Here is a 21,664-nt window from a genome sequence, read left to right as displayed (position 1 = left end):
GCGGGAAAAGCCTCTCCAGAGTCCAGACACCCTCCGGCCTCCTCAAACAGAGTTCGCCTGCCAGTAGTTTTAAAAGTTATAGGAACCGACCCTAGTAAGTGTATAAAGCTTAGTTAGAAGATTATAACCAGCCCAAGTGGTCACAGACCGAAAGAAATAAAGGTGTTGTGTCTGTCTTCTATGGCCCTGGTCCTTCCTTGCACATTGATCTCTAAAAGCAGGCATTAGGGCAAGAAGAAATATACATTACTGTATGGTGGCCATAAGACTATTATACTGAGGAGGGAGGGGCTTCAAAAATTGTTGTCCTGACTCCTTACAGTATGTCTCCTTGTGGCCCCCATACAGTCTCCTTGTGGCTGCACCATACAGTATAACGTCTCCTTGTGGCTGCCCCCATACAGTATGTCTACTTGTGGCTGCCCCCATACAGTGTAACGTCTCCTTGTGGCCCTCATACAGTCTCCTTGTGGCTGCCCCCATACAGTATAATATCTCCTTGTGGCCCCCATACAGTATAATGTCTCTTTGTGGCCCCCATACAGTGTAATGTCTCTTTGTGGCCCCCATTCAGTGTAATGTCTCCTAACTCTCCTTCGAATGTTATAGTTCTGATTTTGGGCCTTTTGGTTGCTCAGTGGTCACAAAATACATGTGTGTGTATTTTATTGTTAAAATTGGTACTCGTACTCAGTCTTAAAAAAATGGTATCGGGACATCCCTACTCAGTAGTCCCCAATCATGTTGGGATTCCAGCGGCCTTGATACCTGTTCTCCACTGTAGAAATATCTTTATGGAACCGTTCTCCATGTTCGTCACTTACGTGTTCCAAATTGGGTGGGCAAAAGTCAAGATGGGAATGTAAGAAATGCACTTTCAATGACATTCGGCAGCCAAGTTGTTCATATGCTGTAAGCATGTTGTCTACTAATTCCGCATAGTTTGCAGCTCGTCTGTGCCCAAGGAAGTTCTGCACTACTAGCACAAATGCATCCCAAGCTGCAAGTTCCAGAGGGTTGAGTTTTGTTCTGAATGTGTCATCATGCATTAGTTGATTTCGGGGCCAATAAAAATTCTGGCCTTTTTTTTAACATCAGTTTTCAGTATGCTAAACTTCTCCTTCAAATACTGGAAACCATTTCCATCACGATCTAGTGCAATTACAAAAATTTTCATTAAACCAAGTTTAATGTGAAGTGGTGGAAGATAAACTTGAAGTGGATTGACCAGTGATTTGTGTTGTACATTGTACTTACTGTGTGCTCGACTCTTAGGCTACTTTCACACTAGCGTTGTTTAAATCCGGCGTTTAATTCAGACACCGGAACTGCCCGCCGGATCCGGAAAAACGTGTGAAAACGGATTACATTTGAATCCTGATCAGGATTTTGATCACAATGAAAAAATGCATTGGAAAAAACGGATCCACCATTTATGGACTTTAACTTTTTTTTTTCACATTTTTCGCGTTTAACATGCAAAAGCCGGACCCGGTTTGACTGAACACACGGTGCCGGATCCGGTGTTAATGCAAGTCAATGGGAAAAAGACCGGATCCGGCGTTCAGTCAAAGTGTTCAGGATTTTTGGCCGGAGGTAAAAATACAACATGCTACGGTTTTCTGAAAAGCCTGATCAGTCAAAAAGACTGAACTGAAGACATACTGATGCATCCTGAATGGATTACTCTCCATTCAGAATGCATTAGGATAAAACTGATCAGTTCTTTTCCGGATTTGAGCCCCTAGGACGGAACTCAGCGCCGGAAAAGAAAAACGCTAGTGTGAAAGTACCCCAAGAGGCCACTGTCTCATTTTGTAATGATTGTTGTCATCACAACTGTTCCATAGGCACAAGAAATACATATGCTTTGTGCACCCTAACTGTAGGCCAAGCAGCAGTGCTACCACTTTCAGGTCAGCACAAATTTTCCATTTATGTTCTGAGTATTTGATCATTTTCAAAATTAACTCCATAGAGGCATGGGTCTCTTTCATTCCAACCACATGAGCCAATGGAATAGATGGTTTTTCGTTACCATTGTGCAACAAGACAGCTTTCAAACTTGTTTTGCTAGTCTATGAATAGTCTCCATTCATCGGGAACATGTGTACCATCTAACTCCATCATAAGACCATTTACATCAGTACAGAAACAGACATCACTTTCCATTGCATAGTATGCAGCTAACTTGGTGTGTCGATGACGAAAGTGTGAAGTTGTGGTGCCTCGTTGTAGCAATTTCCGTTCCTGAAGTCTAGAAGCTATCAGTTCTGACTTTTCTTTAGATAATGACAGATCTCTTACCAGATCATCTAAATCTGAGTGGCTCAGCAAGTGTGGCTGACCCTCCAGTTGTTCTGGATCAGGGAATACATTGTGACAATCAACATCTTCTTCGGGATCAGAACCGTCTGTTTCAATTGCAAATCCTGCTGTGGGAGGGGCAGGCACTGGTTTAAGAGCAGACCCAGACTCAGTCAGGATACACATTTTGTGACTTGTTTCTCTTTGAATATCTGGCGATTTTAGTCATGCAAAAGTAACAGTCTGGTGATTTTTCTGCTCACGCCAAACCATAGGCACTGCAAAAGCCATTCCTTTTACCATTCAACCGCTGCGTTAGCCCAGAGTAACACACAGTGCAACAAACATGAGGTGCCCAGCTTTTATCTTGATCTCCAATTTTACAGTCAAAGTAATACTTGTATGCAAAACGCACTCACTTTGTCAGATTCCTGCGCTGATCATAAGTAGTGTATTTGCCACATATGTAGCAGAAATAGTTTGGATCGTTAACACATTTGCGTTTATTCATCTTAAGTTTCAAAACTGATAGCACTATAACAGATCACTTTATCAAAATATGTCCAGCTTGCCTTATATACTTACTTCTGAAATCAGCCTTAGTGCGTCCGAACAGGTCTGGACATGTCCATTGGAATATCTCCAATATAATGCATTAATATTATAACTGAATAGGCTTTGCATGTATAACTTAAAATCTAGACGTGTCAGGCAAATTCAGAGTTCATATTTGGAATCTGCGCGCTCATTTTAGTATAAATCACATGTTTTTCTCTCAGTAGCAAAATCATTGTTGCGCGGTATAACATTTCGCATAATTCTGTTGTGCCATTCCTCTCATTCCTTCTAAAGGTTTATGAATGAATTGCCAGCAGTCTGCAAACGAGCCCAAACGGGTGTTACTGTTTGGGGGGGTGTCCCTGCACAGCCTGACATTAATCAATCAGTGCTGCCGGTGTCAGACTGTGCAGGGGCACACCCCCAACTGGTAGCACCCATTCAAACCTGCTGATAAAATATTCAAAACTTTCTTTTAAGAAATAAAATAAAAATGACACAACATATATTTATATTGAAAAATGCTCCAGAATTACTATTGCAGTGAGAATGCAAGTAGTTACTTAACAGATATGTCAATAGAGGTGATAGGTCTCCTGTGCGTCCTTCCTACACGATGATTGCTCTAGCTTCATACTGTGTACTATACGTACAGGTGAACGATCACTTACGATACCTTGTCTTATTCCAGCGTCAAGAGGAGCACTCTTTAGACTTTACAAGGAGCAGTCATTCTGGCTCGGAGGACTCGTCTTCTCTAGAAATGAACTCTTCCCATGGAAGTGATGTTTCTATTTCTCGTCCTTTAAATGAGAGAAAGGACAGTAACACATTAAATTTGGGGGAGAGAGAAAACGAGAAGACTGGAGTATCAGAAAATGAAGGAGAGGAGATGGACAGGATTACAGAAGTGTCTCCACATGCCAGTCGCTCCAGGAGCGCCATCCGCTCTTTGTCTCCATTTAGAAGACATAGCTGGGAACCCGGAAAGCATAAAAGCAATAATGCTGAAATCAACCGCAGAAGGTAAGATCACTGTACATCAGACCACTGGCCAGTGGAAGTGTATTGTTTCTGCACATCACGCTCCCATTGTGTAGAAATTGATTGTATAATTTTTTTATTTTTTAATAATGCAATATTCAAGAGCCGGAGTTTACATTAAATTTAAAAAAAATGGAAATGACATTGTATAATTTTAAAATAATTTGTCTTGCACAGCTGAACATAAGTATTTGAACACCTGAGAAAATCAGTGTTAATATTTGATATAGAAGCCTTTGTTTGCAATTACAGAGGTCAAACGTTTCCTGTAGTTCTTGACTAGGTTTGCACACAGTGCAACAGGGATTTTGGCCCACTCCTCCACACAGATCTCCTCTAGATCTGTCAGGTTTCGGGGCTGTCTCTGAGCAACACAGAGTTTCAGCTCCCCCCTAAGATGTTCTATTGGATTTAGGTCTGGAGACTAGCTAGGCCACTCCAGAACCTTGATATGCTTCTTACGGAGGCACTCTTTGGTTATCCTGGCTGTGTGCTTCGGGTCGTTGTCATGTTGGAAGACCCAGCCACGACCCATTTTCAATGCTCTGACTGTGGGAATGAGGTTGTTGCTCAAAATCTCAACATAAATGGCCCCCTTCATCCTCTCCTTAAGGCTCCATTCAGACGTCCGTGTGTGTTTTGCGGATCCGCAAAACACGGACACTGGCAATGTGCGTTCCGCATTTTACGGACCGCATATCGCCGACACTTAATAGAAAATGCCTATTATTGTCCGCAATTGCTTGATTTGAAACCATGACGGCGTAGTGTTCTACCGACAGTGACCTTTGAAACTTTGGTCCCAGCTCCATGTCATTGACCAGCTCCTTCCTTGTAGTTCTGGGCTGATTCCTCACCTTTCTAATCAGTGATACCCCACAAGGTGAGATCTTGCATGGAGCCCCAGTCCGAGGGAGACTGACAGTTGTCTTTAGCCTCTTCCATTTTCTAACAATTGCTCCAACAGTTGACCTATTTTCCCCAAGCTGCTTGGTAATTGCCCCGTAGCCCTTTCCAGCCTTGTGGAGGTCCACATTTTGTCTGGTGTCTTTTGACAGCTCTTTGGTCTTGCCCATGGTAGTAGTTGGCGTCTGACTGACTGTGGGGTGGACGGGTGTCTTTAAAGAGCTCAGACAGGTGCTACGAAGTTAGATTAATGAGTGGAGTAGAGGTGGACTTTTTAAAGGCACAATAACAGGTCTTTGAGAGCCATAATTCTTGCTGTTTCTCAGGTGTTCAAATACTTATGTTCAGCAGTGAAAGACAAATTCTTTAAAAATCATACAATGTGATTTCCTGAAATTATATATTTTTTTTTTATTCGGTCTGAGTGGGAATGTACCTACAATTTTGAATTTCAGACCCCCTCCATGATTTCTAAGTGGGAGAACTTGCAAAATCGCAGGGTGTTCAAATACTTCTGTTCCTCACTGTATGTGCTTTCTAATATACCATACGAAATGTTATGTACGGATTGCACTGATTTTTGTAAATTATTTTCCTGAATGTATTGGGTATGATGTGTGTGTAAAATTATCTTTATAAGAGTGTATTGGCAGGATGCGTTAATATTTTGCACTGCTTATGTCAATATGGAAGCCAAAGAGGTGGGGATTATTTTCTGTCTATTAACTTGTCTGAGTTCTCTGCTTTGGACGGTCTCTACATGTTAAATGGTTCCCTTAATAGTAAGCAGATCACAAAGTGTCTCCCTGCTGGGACCCCCAACATTTGGCTGTTATTCAATGGGAAACCCTGCAGTAATTGTTCAGTTTCCCCTCAGCACCCCCACAGGGGAAATTAAGCATTACACAATGCCCATTCAAATCAGTGGCTTATCTGTATAGTACAGGACTTCAGAATGAGTTACTCTTTGTAGTCGCCCTCCACTGTGGCCAAGCGATGAGGATCCTGGACTTGGTACCCCCTGTATTAGTTTGGAATTCGCTATTAGTTTTTGAACACTAGACAACCCCTTTAATGACCAAGCCTGTTTGACCCTTTATGTTGTAGACAGTTTTTTTACTTTTTGCTTTTTATTTCAGCCATAGCTTCTTATATTTTTTCATTGACGTGAATGTGTGATGTCTTGTTTAATGTGGGACAAATTATTGTGCTGTAGGGCCTGACTGGAGTTGCATCTAAATTACTGTGTAATTTATGTCAATTTTTTTTGTGGTGCAGATATAGAAATATCAATAGTATTGATTTTTTTCATGCCATTTCCATCCTGTGAAACTACTCCTTGTTATTCTTTTGTGACTACCTAAGGCTACTTTCACATCTGCGTTTTTCAATTCCACTATTGAGATCCGTCATAGGATCTCAGTAGCGGAAGAAAACACTTCAGTTTTGTCCCCATTCATTCTCAATGGGGACAAAACTGAACGAAACGGAATGCACCAAAATGCATTCCGTTCCGTTTGGTTGCTTCCCCACCGCGGACAGAATAACACTGCAAGCAGCATTTTTCTGTCCCCGATGTGGTGCGGAGCAAGATGGATCCGTCCTGACACACAATGTAAGTCAATGGGGACGGATCCGTTTTCTCTGACACAATAGAAAACGGATCCGTCCCCCATTGACTTTCAATGATGTTCATGACTGATCTGTCATGGCTATAGAAGAAATAATACAACCGGATCCGTTAATGACAGATGCAGGTGGTTGTGTTATTGTAACGGAAGCGATTTTGCTGATTCATGACGGATCCGCAAAAAACGGTAATGTGAAAGTAGCCTAATAAGTGTAGTTTGTTTTTATGTGATGATTGCACAAGAGAATGTATTTTATACTAAATAATCACATTACATCTCTATTATTATGACACAGACTGTTAAGACAACACTTGGTGGGCCCTAACAGCAGGCTACAGAGACCTTGAGGGATTTTTCCAGGGCCCCAGGCCTGACCACACAGAGGTCCTTAGTTCCTGTTTGTAGCACTGGGTATCAAAGGGACCCAGTCAGATGGGGAAAGGCCATTTTAGGGTGGTACAGTGAAAACGTGCCAGGCTTATTCTACAGCATCATAAAAACATGGCAGTTTGGCAGTCATTAGCCCCACAAATAGATGTACAGTTACATCCATGGGATGGCATGGGCCACATCCGCAGTAATACACAGCTGGGCTCTCACTGGAGCAGCCGAGATCAGAATTAACTAGGATTCCCCCGATTTAACCCCTTAAATGCCATCTAAGGAGTTTAAAATTATTGAAATGTTTAGAAATGCACTAAAACGTTTCTCCATAAATAAACTATATATTTAGTATCTCTATAATCGTACTCTCCCACAGAATAAAAGTAAAGCTTTATATATTCCTTTTATAAAATGATGGTGGAATTGCAGTCTTTCTTTCCTGCCCAGAAAGGATAAATATTCAGCACTATGTGGACCTAGACGAAGTTTAACCTGCTGTAACGCCCATTACTTTTCTTTGGCCTGCGCCCTGAAAAGCTTCTTTAAATGATCCACATGAATATATTGGTTCTTATTGTCCTGATGAAGAGGGGAAGAGAAATAAAGGAGATCACTTTTTTACCTACCTGACAGCAGCGCCCATAGTGTGCTTTGTCCTTGCTCTCTATCTCCTCTCAGTATACAGAGGGCCGGTCTGCCAAGCTGCTGTACACTTATGGCCCCCTATGATCGTCGGTTCCTTGTGCGGGGGAGGAGGGGCAGGTCTGGTTGTAATTAACAGTATGGATGCCAACACATGAATGGGTTAATCTGTAATTCAGCACAATTTAGTGGATCCAGGGTTTTCCAGGTTCTGTAGAAGTCTTCTGCTTGTGGTTTCTGGTTGCTGGGTTTAGCCTTATAAACGGTGAACGTCTTATACGAATGATGTCCACCAATGTACCAATTACAGCTAATGTGTAACAGACTGGGCCTAATGACTTCTACATTCAGTTGACTGAAATAGTTGACTGCATTGTTTTATGACTTTGGAGGCTGTCCAGGAGCAGGTAATATGGTACTACAGAGGGTGTGTGGACATCTGTACAGGGGTGCAAAATGGGGGCAACCAGCCAGTCGTCTTCATGTTACTGTCAATCTGTCTTCTCCTGTCCCTTTATTTCATCCATTCTCTGTTCCGACCAAATGCTGATCCATCTTAATGATTCATTTTCAGTTCATTGCGAGTTCTGGGGGATGTTATAAAGAAGCCAGCTACTCATAGAAGAAGGTATCAAACCCTAACCATCCATCTCTTTATGTATCCACATACTAACCCTATACACATGCATCCCTATATTAACAGGGGGCAGGTACTGGGGTGCTGCAAATCACCAGCATCCAAGCATACTCTCCTGCCGACGGGTGGCTGCACTCTGGGCAATCATCCGATGACCAGGGAGTATGGTGAATAGGGCCTAGCCTAAGTAATGAGCCCGTGCAGGATACTCACTGGGAGTTGGATGTTTCCTTAGCAGTCCAGCCCTCTTTACATATATTGTATTGTCATTTTACCTGCCCACATTACAGAAACTCTTTATTCATCTGTAGAAACCTTTTGCCAGTGCGTCCCCAACTATTAGTAGATGCCACGGTCACCAGCCTGAGTCCTCTGATACCCAGTGCATCTTGTGATCTCTCTAGTATGGATGCATCCAGTACCAGGCTGTTTATTTTCTGGGAGGCACATTTATCCAGTTAGCCCACGTATTATGTTCCTGTCCACCATTAGACTTTTCTCCTGTGTTGCTATATCATGTACATTCTATTAACTATCACATTTCACCCTCTCTTTATGGTCGCTCTTCTCAGTATGAGCTGGTGTCCCTCAGATGCACAATGCACTTCTGTAGGTGGTGACTTTAATTATAGAAGGTATAGTATTTCAGATACTCAAGCCCAAGTACATGCCAGGGTGCCAACTGCTTTAACTTTGCTCAGGGCAAACGCTATTGCTATATAACTGTTGTTTTTGGTGCAGAAAAAGGCAACCAGATTGCTACCAGATTGCCCTTTGGTGTTCAGTATGTGGAGAACAAAATCTGTATCTTATTCTGCTATTTTGGCCGGCTTGCTGCAGCGTATATTAACTAAGCATTGCCCTGCTTTGCATGACCACTCGCAGGCGGCACATTTATTGACTCCGTTGAATGCTAACATGCAGGTTCTGTTGAGGGGCTGCAGAAGGCCTTTATTTAAATGTATATTTTGTATGCATCTGCTTAATATCAGTTTCAGCTTTACATATGTTGGGCTACTTTCACACTGGCATTTTGGCTTCCCGTTTGTGAGATCCGTTCAGGGATCTCACAAGCGGTCCAAAACGGATCAGTTTTGCCCTAATGCATTCTGAATGGATAGGGATCCGCTCAGAATGCATCAGTTTGCATCAGTTCAATCTCCATTCCGCTTTGGAGACTGACACCAAAACGCTGCTTGCATCGTTTTGGTGTCAGTCTGACGAAACTGAGCCAAACGAATCCGTCCTGGCACACCATGTAAGTCAATGGGGACGGATCCATTTTCATTGACACAATAGAAAATGGATCCGTCCTCCATTGACTTGACTTTCAATGGTGTTCAAGACTGATCCGTCTTGGCTATGTTAAAGATTATACAAACAGATCCGTTCTGAACGGATGCAGACGGTTGTATTATCTGAATGGATCTGTCTCTGCAGATCCATGATGGATCCACACCAAACGCGAGTGTGAAGGTAGCCTTATCATTTGTCCTCTTGACTGTCCAGTGAAAAGATCTGTTCTCTGTTTGCTTAGTTACAGCCTGGAAGGCCTTGCTGAAAATAACCCACCGACCACTCATGAGTCCTCTTTTGTCACAAGAAAGCTGGCTGGAGCACTGTGCAAAGGAGAGGATCGTGGCTCCTTGACTTCCTTAACAGAAGAAGAACAAGAGTCAGATCAGAGGACTGGCAGATCATCCCATCATGCTGTATGTAATCTGTGTATTTGTGTACTTACACAACATGACCCAAAATATATGGACACCCGAGTGTGACATGTGTAGGTGCTTGTTAAATACCCCATTCTATAACCATTGACATGGACACTGAAGACTTCTGTTGGTGTAACGGTCTCTACTGCTTTGGAAATGCGTTTTTGAAGATTTGGGAACATGGCTGCAGGAATTTGTTTCTATTCAGCTTCACAAGCATTAGTCTGGTCGAGCATTTACCTTGGACAGTAAGGCCTCATGCACACGACTGTGTGCGTTTTTTTGCGGTCCGCAAACCGCCGATTCGCAAAAAACTGAAGCCGTCCGTGTGCCTTCCGTAATTTACGGAACGGGCGGCCCATTGTAGACATGCCTATTCTTGTCCGCAATACGGGCAAGAATAGGACATGCTATATTTTTTTTTGCGGGGCCTCAGAACAGAGCATTGAAGTGAATGGGTCCGCACCCGAGCCGCAAAAACTGCGGCTCGAATGCGGACCTGAAAAACGGTCGTGTGCATGAGGCCTAAAGCTTATAAAATACATAGATTCCTTGCTACAATGGCTTCTTCTGGAATGGCGTTGTATGCCATAGCTTTAAAGGAACACAGAAAATTCACAAGAAAGAAAATTTCCGCACTTCGTACGTTAATCTTCTTTTCCTTTTGTCCTCTTTTGTCTAATATTACAAGTAAAGCTGAGGAATTTATAAAGAAATCCTCTCCGGCTCTCTGAAGCTCAGCCATGCCCTCCCTCCTCCTCTCTGTGATGTATCTGACAAGTGGGGGAGCAGGAGCCTCCACCCTCTGCAGTAGGGCAGACATATTGTTACTCCACACCCCCTTTACATCCAGGGCCCGCAGTCACTCGCCAGCCAGGGATGGGAGAGATCTGCAGGATTTCTAGAAGACCGTTCATGTCGGGAAACGTGCAGACTGACAAACAGCGGGGCAACTGCATTTCTTGTTTAAGCTTTCATTGCTTAGTGTTCCTTTATAGTTTCCTTCTATAGCATTCAGAGTCTCAACCCAAACCATGAGAAAGACGCCCAAGAATGTGAATAACTCTTCCAATATAATCTTTAGTACTACATATTTGGACGAGACATTTTCCCCTTGCACCAATCAAGCCCAGATTAGATGCTTAGACTTCTCGGTAGTGAAGGGAGAGTCATCATTTTAGAGAATTTCTTTGCAGTGCTCCATAGTCCATTGGCTCCATGCTTTGTAGTGGATGTTTGGCATTGATCAGACTACCCAGCCATGAACTCGCAGTCCACAAAACTGTAGGCCAACAGTTCCTATTCTGACATGGTTTCCAGAAGCAGTTCCGAACCTTGGCTCTCGGATACAGAAAACCTTTCACCGGTTAGCGGTCCGGTTCTGTGCAACTAGATGTTTCCATTCAGAGTTTATGGATGACAAGAAATAGAGTTTAGATGGAGAGAGAAAGATGGATATAATTTAGGCCTTAGAGGTTCAGGTTACGGATAGCTTGGGTTTATATCTATTTTCTACTATTTTTTTTACATTTATTAAACAAGTAATTGTGATAACTAGAACCCCTGACTAATCCACCCACCTAAAAGGGAACTTGTCACCATTTTTGACTTGTCCGTTTTAGTAACGAATTGTATTCCACATTAAATGGCATTCTGGGGCATCTATTCTTATAACTGTGTTGTGTCGTTCTATTATTCCTACTAGAAGTTTATGAATGAATTGACCACGGGGTGTTACCAGCTGGGGCTGTATCCTTGCAGAGTCTGACACAGGCTGCACTTATTCACTTAAATAAGTCCTCTTTAACTTTTATGCATTTGACAGTTCCCATAAAAATATAAAATATGAGTAACTTTGTAAATCCATAGCCAATCACTGAAGCTGGTCACCACTGTCAGTAGAATTCAGTGGGGGACCCGGGAAACATCAGAACGAGAATGGTGGGGGGATACTTTGTATTCATTCTGTATGTGTGGTAACGCTACTTGAAAGTTAAAGTGACTCTCTTGTGTCTGCAGGCCTGTGAAAGATCTGAAGTTCATGATTTGGTTTACTCTGGTTCACTTGGGGCTCCTCGTCTGTCAAAGTCAATGTCCCTAACCGCAATTGCCAATCCACTTGTGGAGGGTAAGCATGGCTGTCAGGGTCAAATATTGGATTTCACTCTGAGATGATGTTTGTCCATAATATTACTCGTGGGCCCCGAGCGTTGGGCTGTTACATATACGCTAGTTAGCCCTCACCTTGGGCACAATTAATAGAAAAGAAATGAAGTGGCTGCCAAACACAACTATGGTTACTTATCTGTGGGGAAAAGAGGTACAAATCTTCTGTATGTATTACCAGCTTAAAGACCACCTGTCAGCAAGATCAACCTTGTTAAGCTAGGCATACTGGTATCTGTCAGCAGGATCACCCCTATTAAACCAAGTATAGTGGTATCTGTCTTTCGGAAACTGGTCTCATTCACACGACCGTATCCATTGTTGTAGTCCGCAAAACATGGATACCGGCCGATTCCCTTCCGCATTTTGTGGAACGGAACATCCTTCTCCATGAATTTCCTATTCTTGCCTGCAGATACGGGCAAGAATAGGACATGTTCTATCTTTTCTGTGGGTCCATTAAACAGACATACGGATGCGGACGGCACACTGCGTGCTGTCCACATCTTTTGCGGCCCCCATTGAAATGAATGGGTCCGCATCCGATTCGCAAAATTGTGGATGTGAACAGAAAATTACGGTCAAGTGAGTGGGCTTGGCCAACACTGTAAAGCCGCTCCTTAGAGCACTGGAGCCTGCCTTTACACCAGGCAGGTATCACTTTAACCAGCAGGATTAACCCTACCAGGCAGCATGCCTGATTTAATATGGCTAAGGCTACTTTCACACCTGCGTTTAGGTGCGGATCCGTCTGGTATCTGCACAGACTGATCCGCACCTATAATGCAAACGCTTGTATCCGTTCAGAACGGATCCATTTGCATTACCATAATAATGCAAACGGATCCGTTTTGACCTACATTGAAAGTCAATGGGAGGCGGATTCTTTTTCAATTGCACCATATTGTGTCAGTAAAAACTGATCCGTCCCCATTGACTTACATTGTAAGTCAGGATGGATCTGTTTGGCTCAGTTTCGTCAGACTGACATCAAAACGCTGCAAGCAGCGTTCTGGTGTCCGCCTCCAGAGCGGAATGGAGGCAGAACGGAGGCAAACTGATGCATTCTGAACGGATCCTTATCCATTCAGAATGCATTGGGGCTAAACTGATCCGTTTTGGGCCACTTGTGAGAGCCCTGAAACGGATCTCACAGGCGGACCCAGAAACGCCAGTGTGAAAGTAGCTTTATCCTGCTGACAAGTGCTCTCTAATGCAAAATAACTGAAAAGCCCCTTTAAAGCACATTCTCCATACTTTGACTTGATTAGACAAATTCTGAGCTGCTTTCTGAACATTACTAGACCAGCCTCTAATAATCAATTAACAGTAAAGGTTCTGCCTTGTAATGTGCCATCGCTTGGTCTCTAACATGTCATTTAAGCCGTCCATTCTTAAACCTACAACGCACGTTTCGGTTAAAACCATCCTTGCTTTCTCATTTCTACCATTTGTTTTATTCTGCATTCTGTTCTCATTACTAACTGTGTTGGTATTGTCCAGGAATTCTTAGAAAATCTTTCTTTTTTTTTTTTTTTTTTTACATTCATATTTAATTTTATTAAGAAATGGCAAAGGAACTGTTCAGTATACTAAAGATGAGCACAGAACAATATAAAGCCCCAAACATCTTGATGATTGAACAGAAAAAATTAGGTTTGAATGTTAGTTTTTTTTTTTTTCCACTGCAAATTTTGAAGTGTAATATATAAATGAGCCTTCATTTTAGTTCTCCAAATTTGTCTCTGTGATTTGTATTGATGCATAGCATCTGCAAAAGATTGTCTAGGAACAGCATACAGTGTCACAGAGGGTAAAATCTAACAGAATTTCCATCTAAACTACAGCATTTAGGTTCTTTTTTGGGGGAATCTGGCAGCAAGTGTTAAAGGGAACCTGTCCCCTCCAAAAACCATCTGAAGCCGCCAGCAGTACCTGAGAGTAGCCAGCAGTGTGCTTCTGACGATTGTTTTGTTCCTGAAGGCAGATGCGGCAAAAGCTCTTAAATCGTTCCTTTATCCCCTGCTGGCGCGCTTCTCTAGACATGCTTCAAGTCAAGATAACCACCCCCCCTTCGCTGTGACTGACAGTCGGCAGTTTGGCTGCCTTTGCCGAACTCTCTGCATAAGCGCTTTCGGTCACAGCGAAGGGGCAGGGTTACCTGCCTCCTTGACTTCAAGCATGTCTGGAGAAGCGCGCCAGCAGGGGATAAAGGAACGTTTTTAGAGCTTTTGCCGCATCTGCCTTTAGGAACAAAACAATCGTCAGAAACGCCCTGCTCGCTACTCTCAGGTACTGCTGGCAGCTTCAGATGGTTTTTGGAGGTGACAGGTTCCCTTTAATGGTGTTGTCCAGGATTAGAGAAACATGGCTGCCTTATTCCTAAAGCAGGCCTAAAACGAACGCCTTTAGTTTTCCATGTATGCTCATTGAAATCAATGGCCTATTCATATAACGCACAGACCTTCTCTGTAGCCAGTGACCAATAGATTAGGGTCCCAAACTAAACCATCTTTTTTTAAAAGAGAGTGGGGTTGAAAGCTAGACAACCCATTTAGTTTCTGTAATAGGACACATTCATATTTTACTTGGCAGCTCTTTGCCGGGCTGTCTGCATCCCGTGAACGTAGCTTGGTGCTAGTAATGTTCCGTCACATTTCATATTCTTCAGACCGCACCTCTGCTTCTGCCGCCCATTCTTTGTTTTTCTTCCTGACTTTGAATGTGCATGCTCTAACATCTGCTGTTAACCCACTTCTCAGTCCAGGGTCGGATACAACCAAAGAGGCGAATATCCTTCTCCTTCAGCATCTCTCCGCTTATTCCTAAGTCTAAACATACCTTTTCTATTGGCACCTCGTCCAGTGAGGACGAGTCAGATAGTAAGTAAATGCTTCTGCTGCTCCGCTCTGTGTCTTCCTTAGCTCTCGGCCACCGCTGCCGCACAATATCTGTGTGCTTTGCTCACTACTTTATGATCAGTTGTGCTTTATTCAAGCTTGATGTTCAGCTCACGTCTGGGTTTTTATTCGACACTTGTTGGGCCCTCAATGTATTTGTTAATATTTTCTGTTATGGCCTTCTCACCCCTTCTCATGTCCATTTAGTTTGGGTAGGCTCCTCACACTGTGGGGCTCGTGGTCAAAATACACTAAAAGAAAAAAGACATTCCTTTTGTTCCATAAATACCCTGTGGCACATTGTAGTCGATGGGTGCTTGGAATAGGGTTCCCAACCCAAGTGTAAGTAAGAAAATTTAAGCACGCTCAAGGGTTGAGGTGCAAATTAAGATTCATTTTCATGCATCTACACACATGACGTTTCAGTCTGGAGGGACCTTTATCAAACTATTGCTGCTGAAGATGGGAAAGTGGATGTTCACTTTGTAGACTGCGCATTTCACAGTGTAGACATACATTTTTCTTAAGCTCCATTCTTCTCTTTTACATCTATGGAATAAAAAAACTAAAAAATAGTCAATGACCACCAAGTCTCCTGTGTGGGGAACAATTCCCCTGATCACTGTATTTTATCTTCTTACCTTTGTGAGTGTGGCATGGCAGGTGGAATACCGGTGTTCAGGGCACAGTTTGTTAGGCTACTTTCACATTAGCTTTTTGGCTGGATCCTGCAGGTTCCAGCAAAAATGCTTGCGTTACTGATGATAGAACCATCTGCATCCGTTATGAACGGATCCGGTTGTATTATCTTTAACATTGCCAAAACGGATACGTTTTAAACTCCATTGAAAGTCAATGGAGGACGGATCAGTTTTCTATTGTGACACATTGTGTCAGAGAAAACGGATCCGTCCCCATTGACTTGCTTCGGGGGTCATGACTGATCCGTTTTTCCTAGGACGGAAAGCAAAATACAACATGTTACGATTTGCTCTCCGGTCTGGGAACGCAACTAAATGGAACGGACTGCATTTTGGAGCATTTCGTTCTGTTCAGTTCAGTTTTGTCCCCATTGACAGTGAATGGGGACAAAACAGAAGCTTTTTTTTCATGTATTGAACCCCTATGACTGAACTCAGTACCGGAAAACTTTAACGCTAGTGTGAAAGTACCCTAAGTGTTACATTTACTTTTAGTTTGCATTGCTTGGTTATTTTCAGTGTGGGTTTTGGAGTCTGCATTGCTCAGACTGAAAGGAAGGTATTTGTGGTTATTTTTGAGAAGGTTTAGATAGTTGTGTTGCCTTTTTGTTTGCTCTTTTTCATAGGCACTAGCTTGTATATAGGTATCCCCATACACTGGATATAACTAGACAATACAACTATTCACGGTGCACCGGTACATCAAGTCCTTACAACTGGTAATCTGATAACTAATTTATTATAGTAGCACATGTAAAAATTCAGATTATAGATGCCTATGAAGAGGGCATGTGATCTGCTTCTTGTGTCCTTTTCTTTACTATTTTACTCTCCTTTCAGGCTCACGGGCATTAAATATTGGCAGCAATTCTTTGGCACACAGGTAATAATGGTTACTGTATCTTGTATGTTCGTTTCTTATTTTTATTTGAATGAAAAAAAAATCTAATTATTTACACTTCTAATGAGAGGAGAACTCAATGGGGTTTTTCAGGACTGGCTTTTCCTTTGCCTATGTTGATTCCCTGTGCACTAGATTGAGAGAAACCTAATTTATTAATAGGCACAAGTTAGGTGCATCTGTGGCACTACATGCGGCAGACACTCAAATCTACGTCAGGTAGAGTAGATGAGCTATAATTTGATCCAGTTTTTGGGGAGAATTATAAACCTCACCTCCCCATACTGTCCCCCACCCACTTTTCCAAGAAATTGCCATGAGCTGCGAAAAGCTGCCAGAACTTAGAAATTCTTGCACAACTGAGGAATGGGCCTAAATGTGTCACTTTTTTGGACAGTTATCTGACACAAACCTTATAATAATCCTTCCCCTATGTCCATATGATGTTCAAATATTAATTTGTACATTCACTTTCTTTTGATACCCTTTATACATGCTTTGGACCTCCCGTTTTTGTCATAATTGTTGACTTTACTCTTGATTTCATCGAAAAGAAACAGGTCCTTGTAATTTTTTTTGAACGGTTTCTGTGCTACTATACCCTTTTGAGTTTATTTTTTATTATGCAGTTATGTAGTTAACAGACCGCTACCCACCTTTAAAGGGGGCACCATTTCTGGTCTACACCTCTGCTTTCATCCTGTATACCATTTATTATCTAAAACTTTGCACCCAGCAACAATATCGACACTGATCTGCTATAAGTAGAGGTCAGTCATCAGTATTGATCTTAGACATAATAGGGACTTTTATCAGTGTTATTATGCCACAATAGTGGAGTAAAAAAAGGTTGCAAATATTATTAAATTATTGCAATAATTTGGGGACTTTTTAAGCTTCTCTGCACTTCAGAAAAGAGGAGGGGCTTTGTACTTCCCACCGGATTTACTATAATTTTCGCCAGAAAGTGGCAGACGTTATAGCTGAAGTCTATACCAGCCTCTAGCTGGCCTAAACTTCATTATCTGGTGCACAGCAGAGATCCAGGCATCTGGATACGCCAGTCTTGATAAATGTTCCTCAATGTATATTGTTAGTTTTGAATTACTGTACTCCTTTTAGTACCCGTGCTGTTTGGAGAAATTTAGGAGTGGTCCTTATGCAATAGCGTATTGGAATTTTCTGATGATATTTTGATTTCGCCTTTCAATAATAATTAAATACAATCCCTATAAATACCAGTAATCTGTAAATGCTGTTTCTTAACACCTATTCTAGTATATCTGAGGAATGCAGCAACCAGTTGCCACCAAGTCCCTCCCAGAAGGACCTAGAGGGCAAAAGTGTTACTAAAGTAAGCCGGACATTTAGCTACATCAGGAATAAAATGTCCAGCGGCAAGAAAACAAAGGTGAGTAACTTGAGCATATAAGTAATTGTCACATTGCATTTGGAGATATGTTGGCTGTTGTATTAGAACTGTAGTTTTGGACTCTGTTTATGATGTTATGTAAATTCCCCTCTTTGATATTTATAGCATACCTCAGCTAGCTAGATCATAATAAATGGGACTGCCATGGAACACAATGGGGGGAAGAAAAGTCAAACCTACCCCTTTTGGACCCATCATTGTGTTTAACATTTGGTTGCAGTAAAGGTTTTAAACAAAAATGTCACTCTTAGGGCTCATGCACACGAACATGCCGTTTTTGCAAATTGCAGATCCGCAAAAAACTGATGCCGCCTGTGTGCCTTCCGCAATTTGCGGAACGGAACAGGAGGCCCATTATAGAAATGCCTATTCTTGTCTGCAAAACGGACAAGAATAGGATGTCTCATAATTTTTGCGGGGTCACGGAACGGAGCAACAGATGCGGACAGCACATGGAGTGCTGTCCACATCTTTTGCGGACCCGTTGAAATGAATGGTTCCGTATACAGAATCAAAATACAGCCCGTATACGGAACGCAAAAAACGTTTGTGTGCATGAGCCCTTAAAGGTGTTTTCCTCCTTTTTAGATATTGATAACTGATCCTCCAGATGACCGACCCCCCCTCCCCCAACACCACCACCATCGTGGATGGAGCTGAAAGCAGAATGCTCTGTTCACGGTGTACCTCTGCTGGTGGCTTATCTCCTTGACAAGGATCGGATATCATCTGTCAGAGAGAGTTGGGACCAGTTGTTCTTGTCGCAGTCATCAGGTTCTGCTGACTTTCAACTGATGTGAATGGAGATCTTAAGAGCTTGCTATGGTCTCAAGAAAAATCACAGCATGCTCTAAAACAAAGCGCCATACTACTGCACCTGTTGAGTTCTGTGGTGTTTTAGAAAACTAATGGTAGTAAGCATTGCTTCTAAAATTACCCTGCAATATGCTGCTGCGGAGAGCATCATAAGGTGGTAGATGGACTGCCTACGGCTTTGTAATAAAAAGCTGGAGGCACTCTGTACCACTGCACAACCTCTGCCATGTGCATGAGCCTTAGGTTGGTGCTAATAAATTGTCTGCTTGTTCTTGGATGTATGTTGCTACCATACATGTGGACATGACAGAGGCATTATACTGTTTATCTGCTTTATGGTTTTGCTGCATGAGGAATTCCATTGCTCTCCTCCCACGCATCTACAAACATGGAGGGATGTTGAGTATGGACGTGTTTTGTTTTATCTCGCCGCAGATGGCAGTTATGCAATAGAAGCCAGTTCTCTTTTTCTTTCTGACACAACAAGTAGCTGTCTCTTCACTGTGGAGTCTGGAAACAAATAATCTTAGCAGGGGAAGAAGGCGTTCTGCTGGACATCTGATTCAGAGCAGCACACAGCATTAAATATAGATTAGCAATGTTTATCCTTTCACAGAACGACTGAAACAAGAAAAAGAAAATGCCTCAAGGTTTATTTTTTCCTGTAGCTTTATTAATCCACAATGACGGGAAGTGAGAGATGAGTGTTGGAGGTCTTTGTCTCAACATGCCGAGCCATGTAAGATGTAGCCTGCTCAGCTCTGTAGACCTGAAATTATTACACAGGTATTCCCATCCCTCTCTCCAAAAAATGAACGAGGCTAGTCAAGTCGCATTGGGGCATATGTAGCAAAGCAATCATTGCATTTGCTCGCTCATTTTGGACAGAAAAGGATGGCATTCTACTACAGATGAGCAAATTTTCCAAAATTTGTTTTGGGTCCGGTTTGGTAAAATCAGCTGTCAGATTCAAATCGATCTTTATCGAAAGTGCCCCAATTGTTCTGTAAGGATATGTATGTCACTCAACCTCTCCTAGGACTGTATCCAACCTCTCCAAGACCGCATTAGGAATGTGACAGTGACTTATGAGGCTTTGGGTAAATAAATGGCAGTTGGCGATATCAAACAGACTGTTTAATAGTACACTGTACTGTCTGATTTTAATTTTATTTTTTCTAACTAAAAGACTGTTGAAAAATGATCCCTTTCTGCCTTTTCTGTCTTCTGATCTATAAATTGGTGGCCACTATTTTGAGTTGATTCGTGCAGGGCGAATAATAAAAAGTTCGGATTTGCCAAAATTAGAATCTTCTGGTGTATAATTGATTTGCTCATCTCTACATTTGGTTTTTACCATAGAAGAATGGTGGAATTGATTGTGAGTAGCACACATCAGATTTAAAGGAAATGTGTCATCAGAAAATGACCTATTGCTTAAATCACTTTTTTTATGTTTAACATATTTTTAAAGCATATTTGATGTTTTTAATTTTCGATGTCAGTATCTACAGGTGAAACTCGAAAAATTTGAATATCGTGCAAAAGTCCATTTATTTCAGTAATGCAAGTTAAAAGGAATTGCATTAATGCAGCTTAAAATTTGAATATTGTGATAAGGTTCAATATTCTAGGCTCAAAGTGTCACACTCCAGTCAGCTAATTAATCCATACTCCCTGAGCAAAGGGTACCTGAGATTGTGACTTTGGGGTTTCATAAGCTGTAAGCTATAATCATCCAAATTATAAATAATAAAGGCTTGAAATATCTCACTTTGCATGTAATGAGTCTATCTCATATGTTAGTTTCACATTTTAAGTTGCATTACTGAAAAAAATGAACTTTGCACGATATTCTAATTTTTGGAGTTTCACCTGTATATTTAAACATAAAATCCTGCAGTTTTCGCATTGGCCACTAAGACTAATAATAGGTGCCACTTCTTGTTGTGTACAGATCACTTTACTGCAGTTATCTACTTATCTGTCACTCTAAACTTGCTTGTAAAGGTATCACCTTTTGTGTATCGTTAAGTCCGGATCCACCATTCACAATAGGTGATTGTCACAGTTTATCTATTCTTTCCTTGTACAATGATCTCTGCACAGGTCACAGAGCATGCCTACAAAACTCTCCCATAGAAGTCAGTGAGTCGTTCTTTCCCCCCCCCCCCCCCCCCCCCCGACCATTGTGTCTATGGACCATGGGGCTGTTGTAAAGCAATTTTCTTAGTGCTTTCTAAATGCTGATAACAGCTAAGACAAGATGGCCGCTCCCATAATGATGTTCAGGAAATAGAATAAATTTGCAATCAGAAAATAAAAACAGATTTGAAAAAAGGAATGTGTTACTATCTGGTTTTAACTGGCAGATAAAAAAAATTCCTTTAAAGTTAGAATCACCACTGCACTTGGATATTATATTAGTATGCAATTATTCTTTTATTGCTCCGCAAGAAATACATTAAACAATAGCCGATGTTTCGTCCTCTCTTGTTCACGGCCAGAACAGTCTGGAAGTAGAGAGCAGCGAGTAGCACTGTGGGATGGTAACGTTCTTATTCGCACTGCTCTCTACTTTCTACTTCCAGACTCTTCTGGCTGTGGTGTTTCTAACCTTTATATGTGGGAGATCTACTTACCACTGAGCACCAGATGGATATCTTCATGTCACAGTGCCCACCATTTATCCCTACTTTTGCCTTAAAGGGGTTCTGCAGTTTGTTTAAACTGATCTATCCTCTGGATACATCATCAGCATCTGATTGGCAGAGGTCCGACACCCGGGACCCCCGCTGATTAGCTTTTTGAGAAGGCAGCGGCACTCCAGCAGCGCCGCGACCTTCTTGCTGTTTACCGCTGGCCCAATGACGTCACGACTAGTATCAACTGGCCTGGGTGGAGCTAAGCTCCATTCAAGTGAA

At 42.1% G+C, this 21,664-nt stretch overlaps 1 protein-coding gene and 1 long non-coding RNA gene across 6 annotated transcripts in view; one reads left to right on the top strand and one right to left on the bottom strand.

Annotated features, from left to right (window-relative positions):
- The window catches only part of LOC120985959, a 1,109,413-nt gene that overhangs the window by 594,559 nt on the left and 493,190 nt on the right, over positions 1-21,664 (bottom strand). The gene's annotated exons all lie outside the window — the stretch shown is intronic.
- The window catches only part of AKAP13 (A-kinase anchoring protein 13), a 230,781-nt gene that overhangs the window by 153,655 nt on the left and 55,462 nt on the right, over positions 1-21,664 (top strand). For 2 of the 5 annotated variants that reach the window (XM_040414182.1, XM_040414186.1), the window contains 8 exons: positions 3,557-3,891; positions 8,047-8,100; positions 8,682-8,744; positions 9,647-9,821; positions 11,844-11,952; positions 14,753-14,872; positions 16,432-16,474; positions 17,771-17,903. In XM_040414182.1, the coding sequence (XP_040270116.1) occupies positions 3,557-3,891; positions 8,047-8,100; positions 8,682-8,744; positions 9,647-9,821; positions 11,844-11,952; positions 14,753-14,872; positions 16,432-16,474; positions 17,771-17,903 (1,032 nt within the window). The remainder of the gene's footprint in view (positions 1-3,556; positions 3,892-8,046; positions 8,101-8,681; positions 8,745-9,646; positions 9,822-11,843; positions 11,953-14,752; positions 14,873-16,431; positions 16,475-17,770; positions 17,904-21,664) is intronic. The other 3 variants (XM_040414183.1, XM_040414185.1, XM_040414184.1) reach the window with 3 other exon arrangements.

This window comes from Bufo bufo, chromosome 1, assembly GCF_905171765.1.
Source record: "Bufo bufo chromosome 1, aBufBuf1.1, whole genome shotgun sequence".
Lineage (NCBI taxonomy): Eukaryota > Metazoa > Chordata > Amphibia > Anura > Bufonidae > Bufo > Bufo bufo.
The sequence above is the reverse complement of the archived record's forward strand: the minus strand, read 5'-3'. Positions and strand labels throughout refer to the sequence as shown.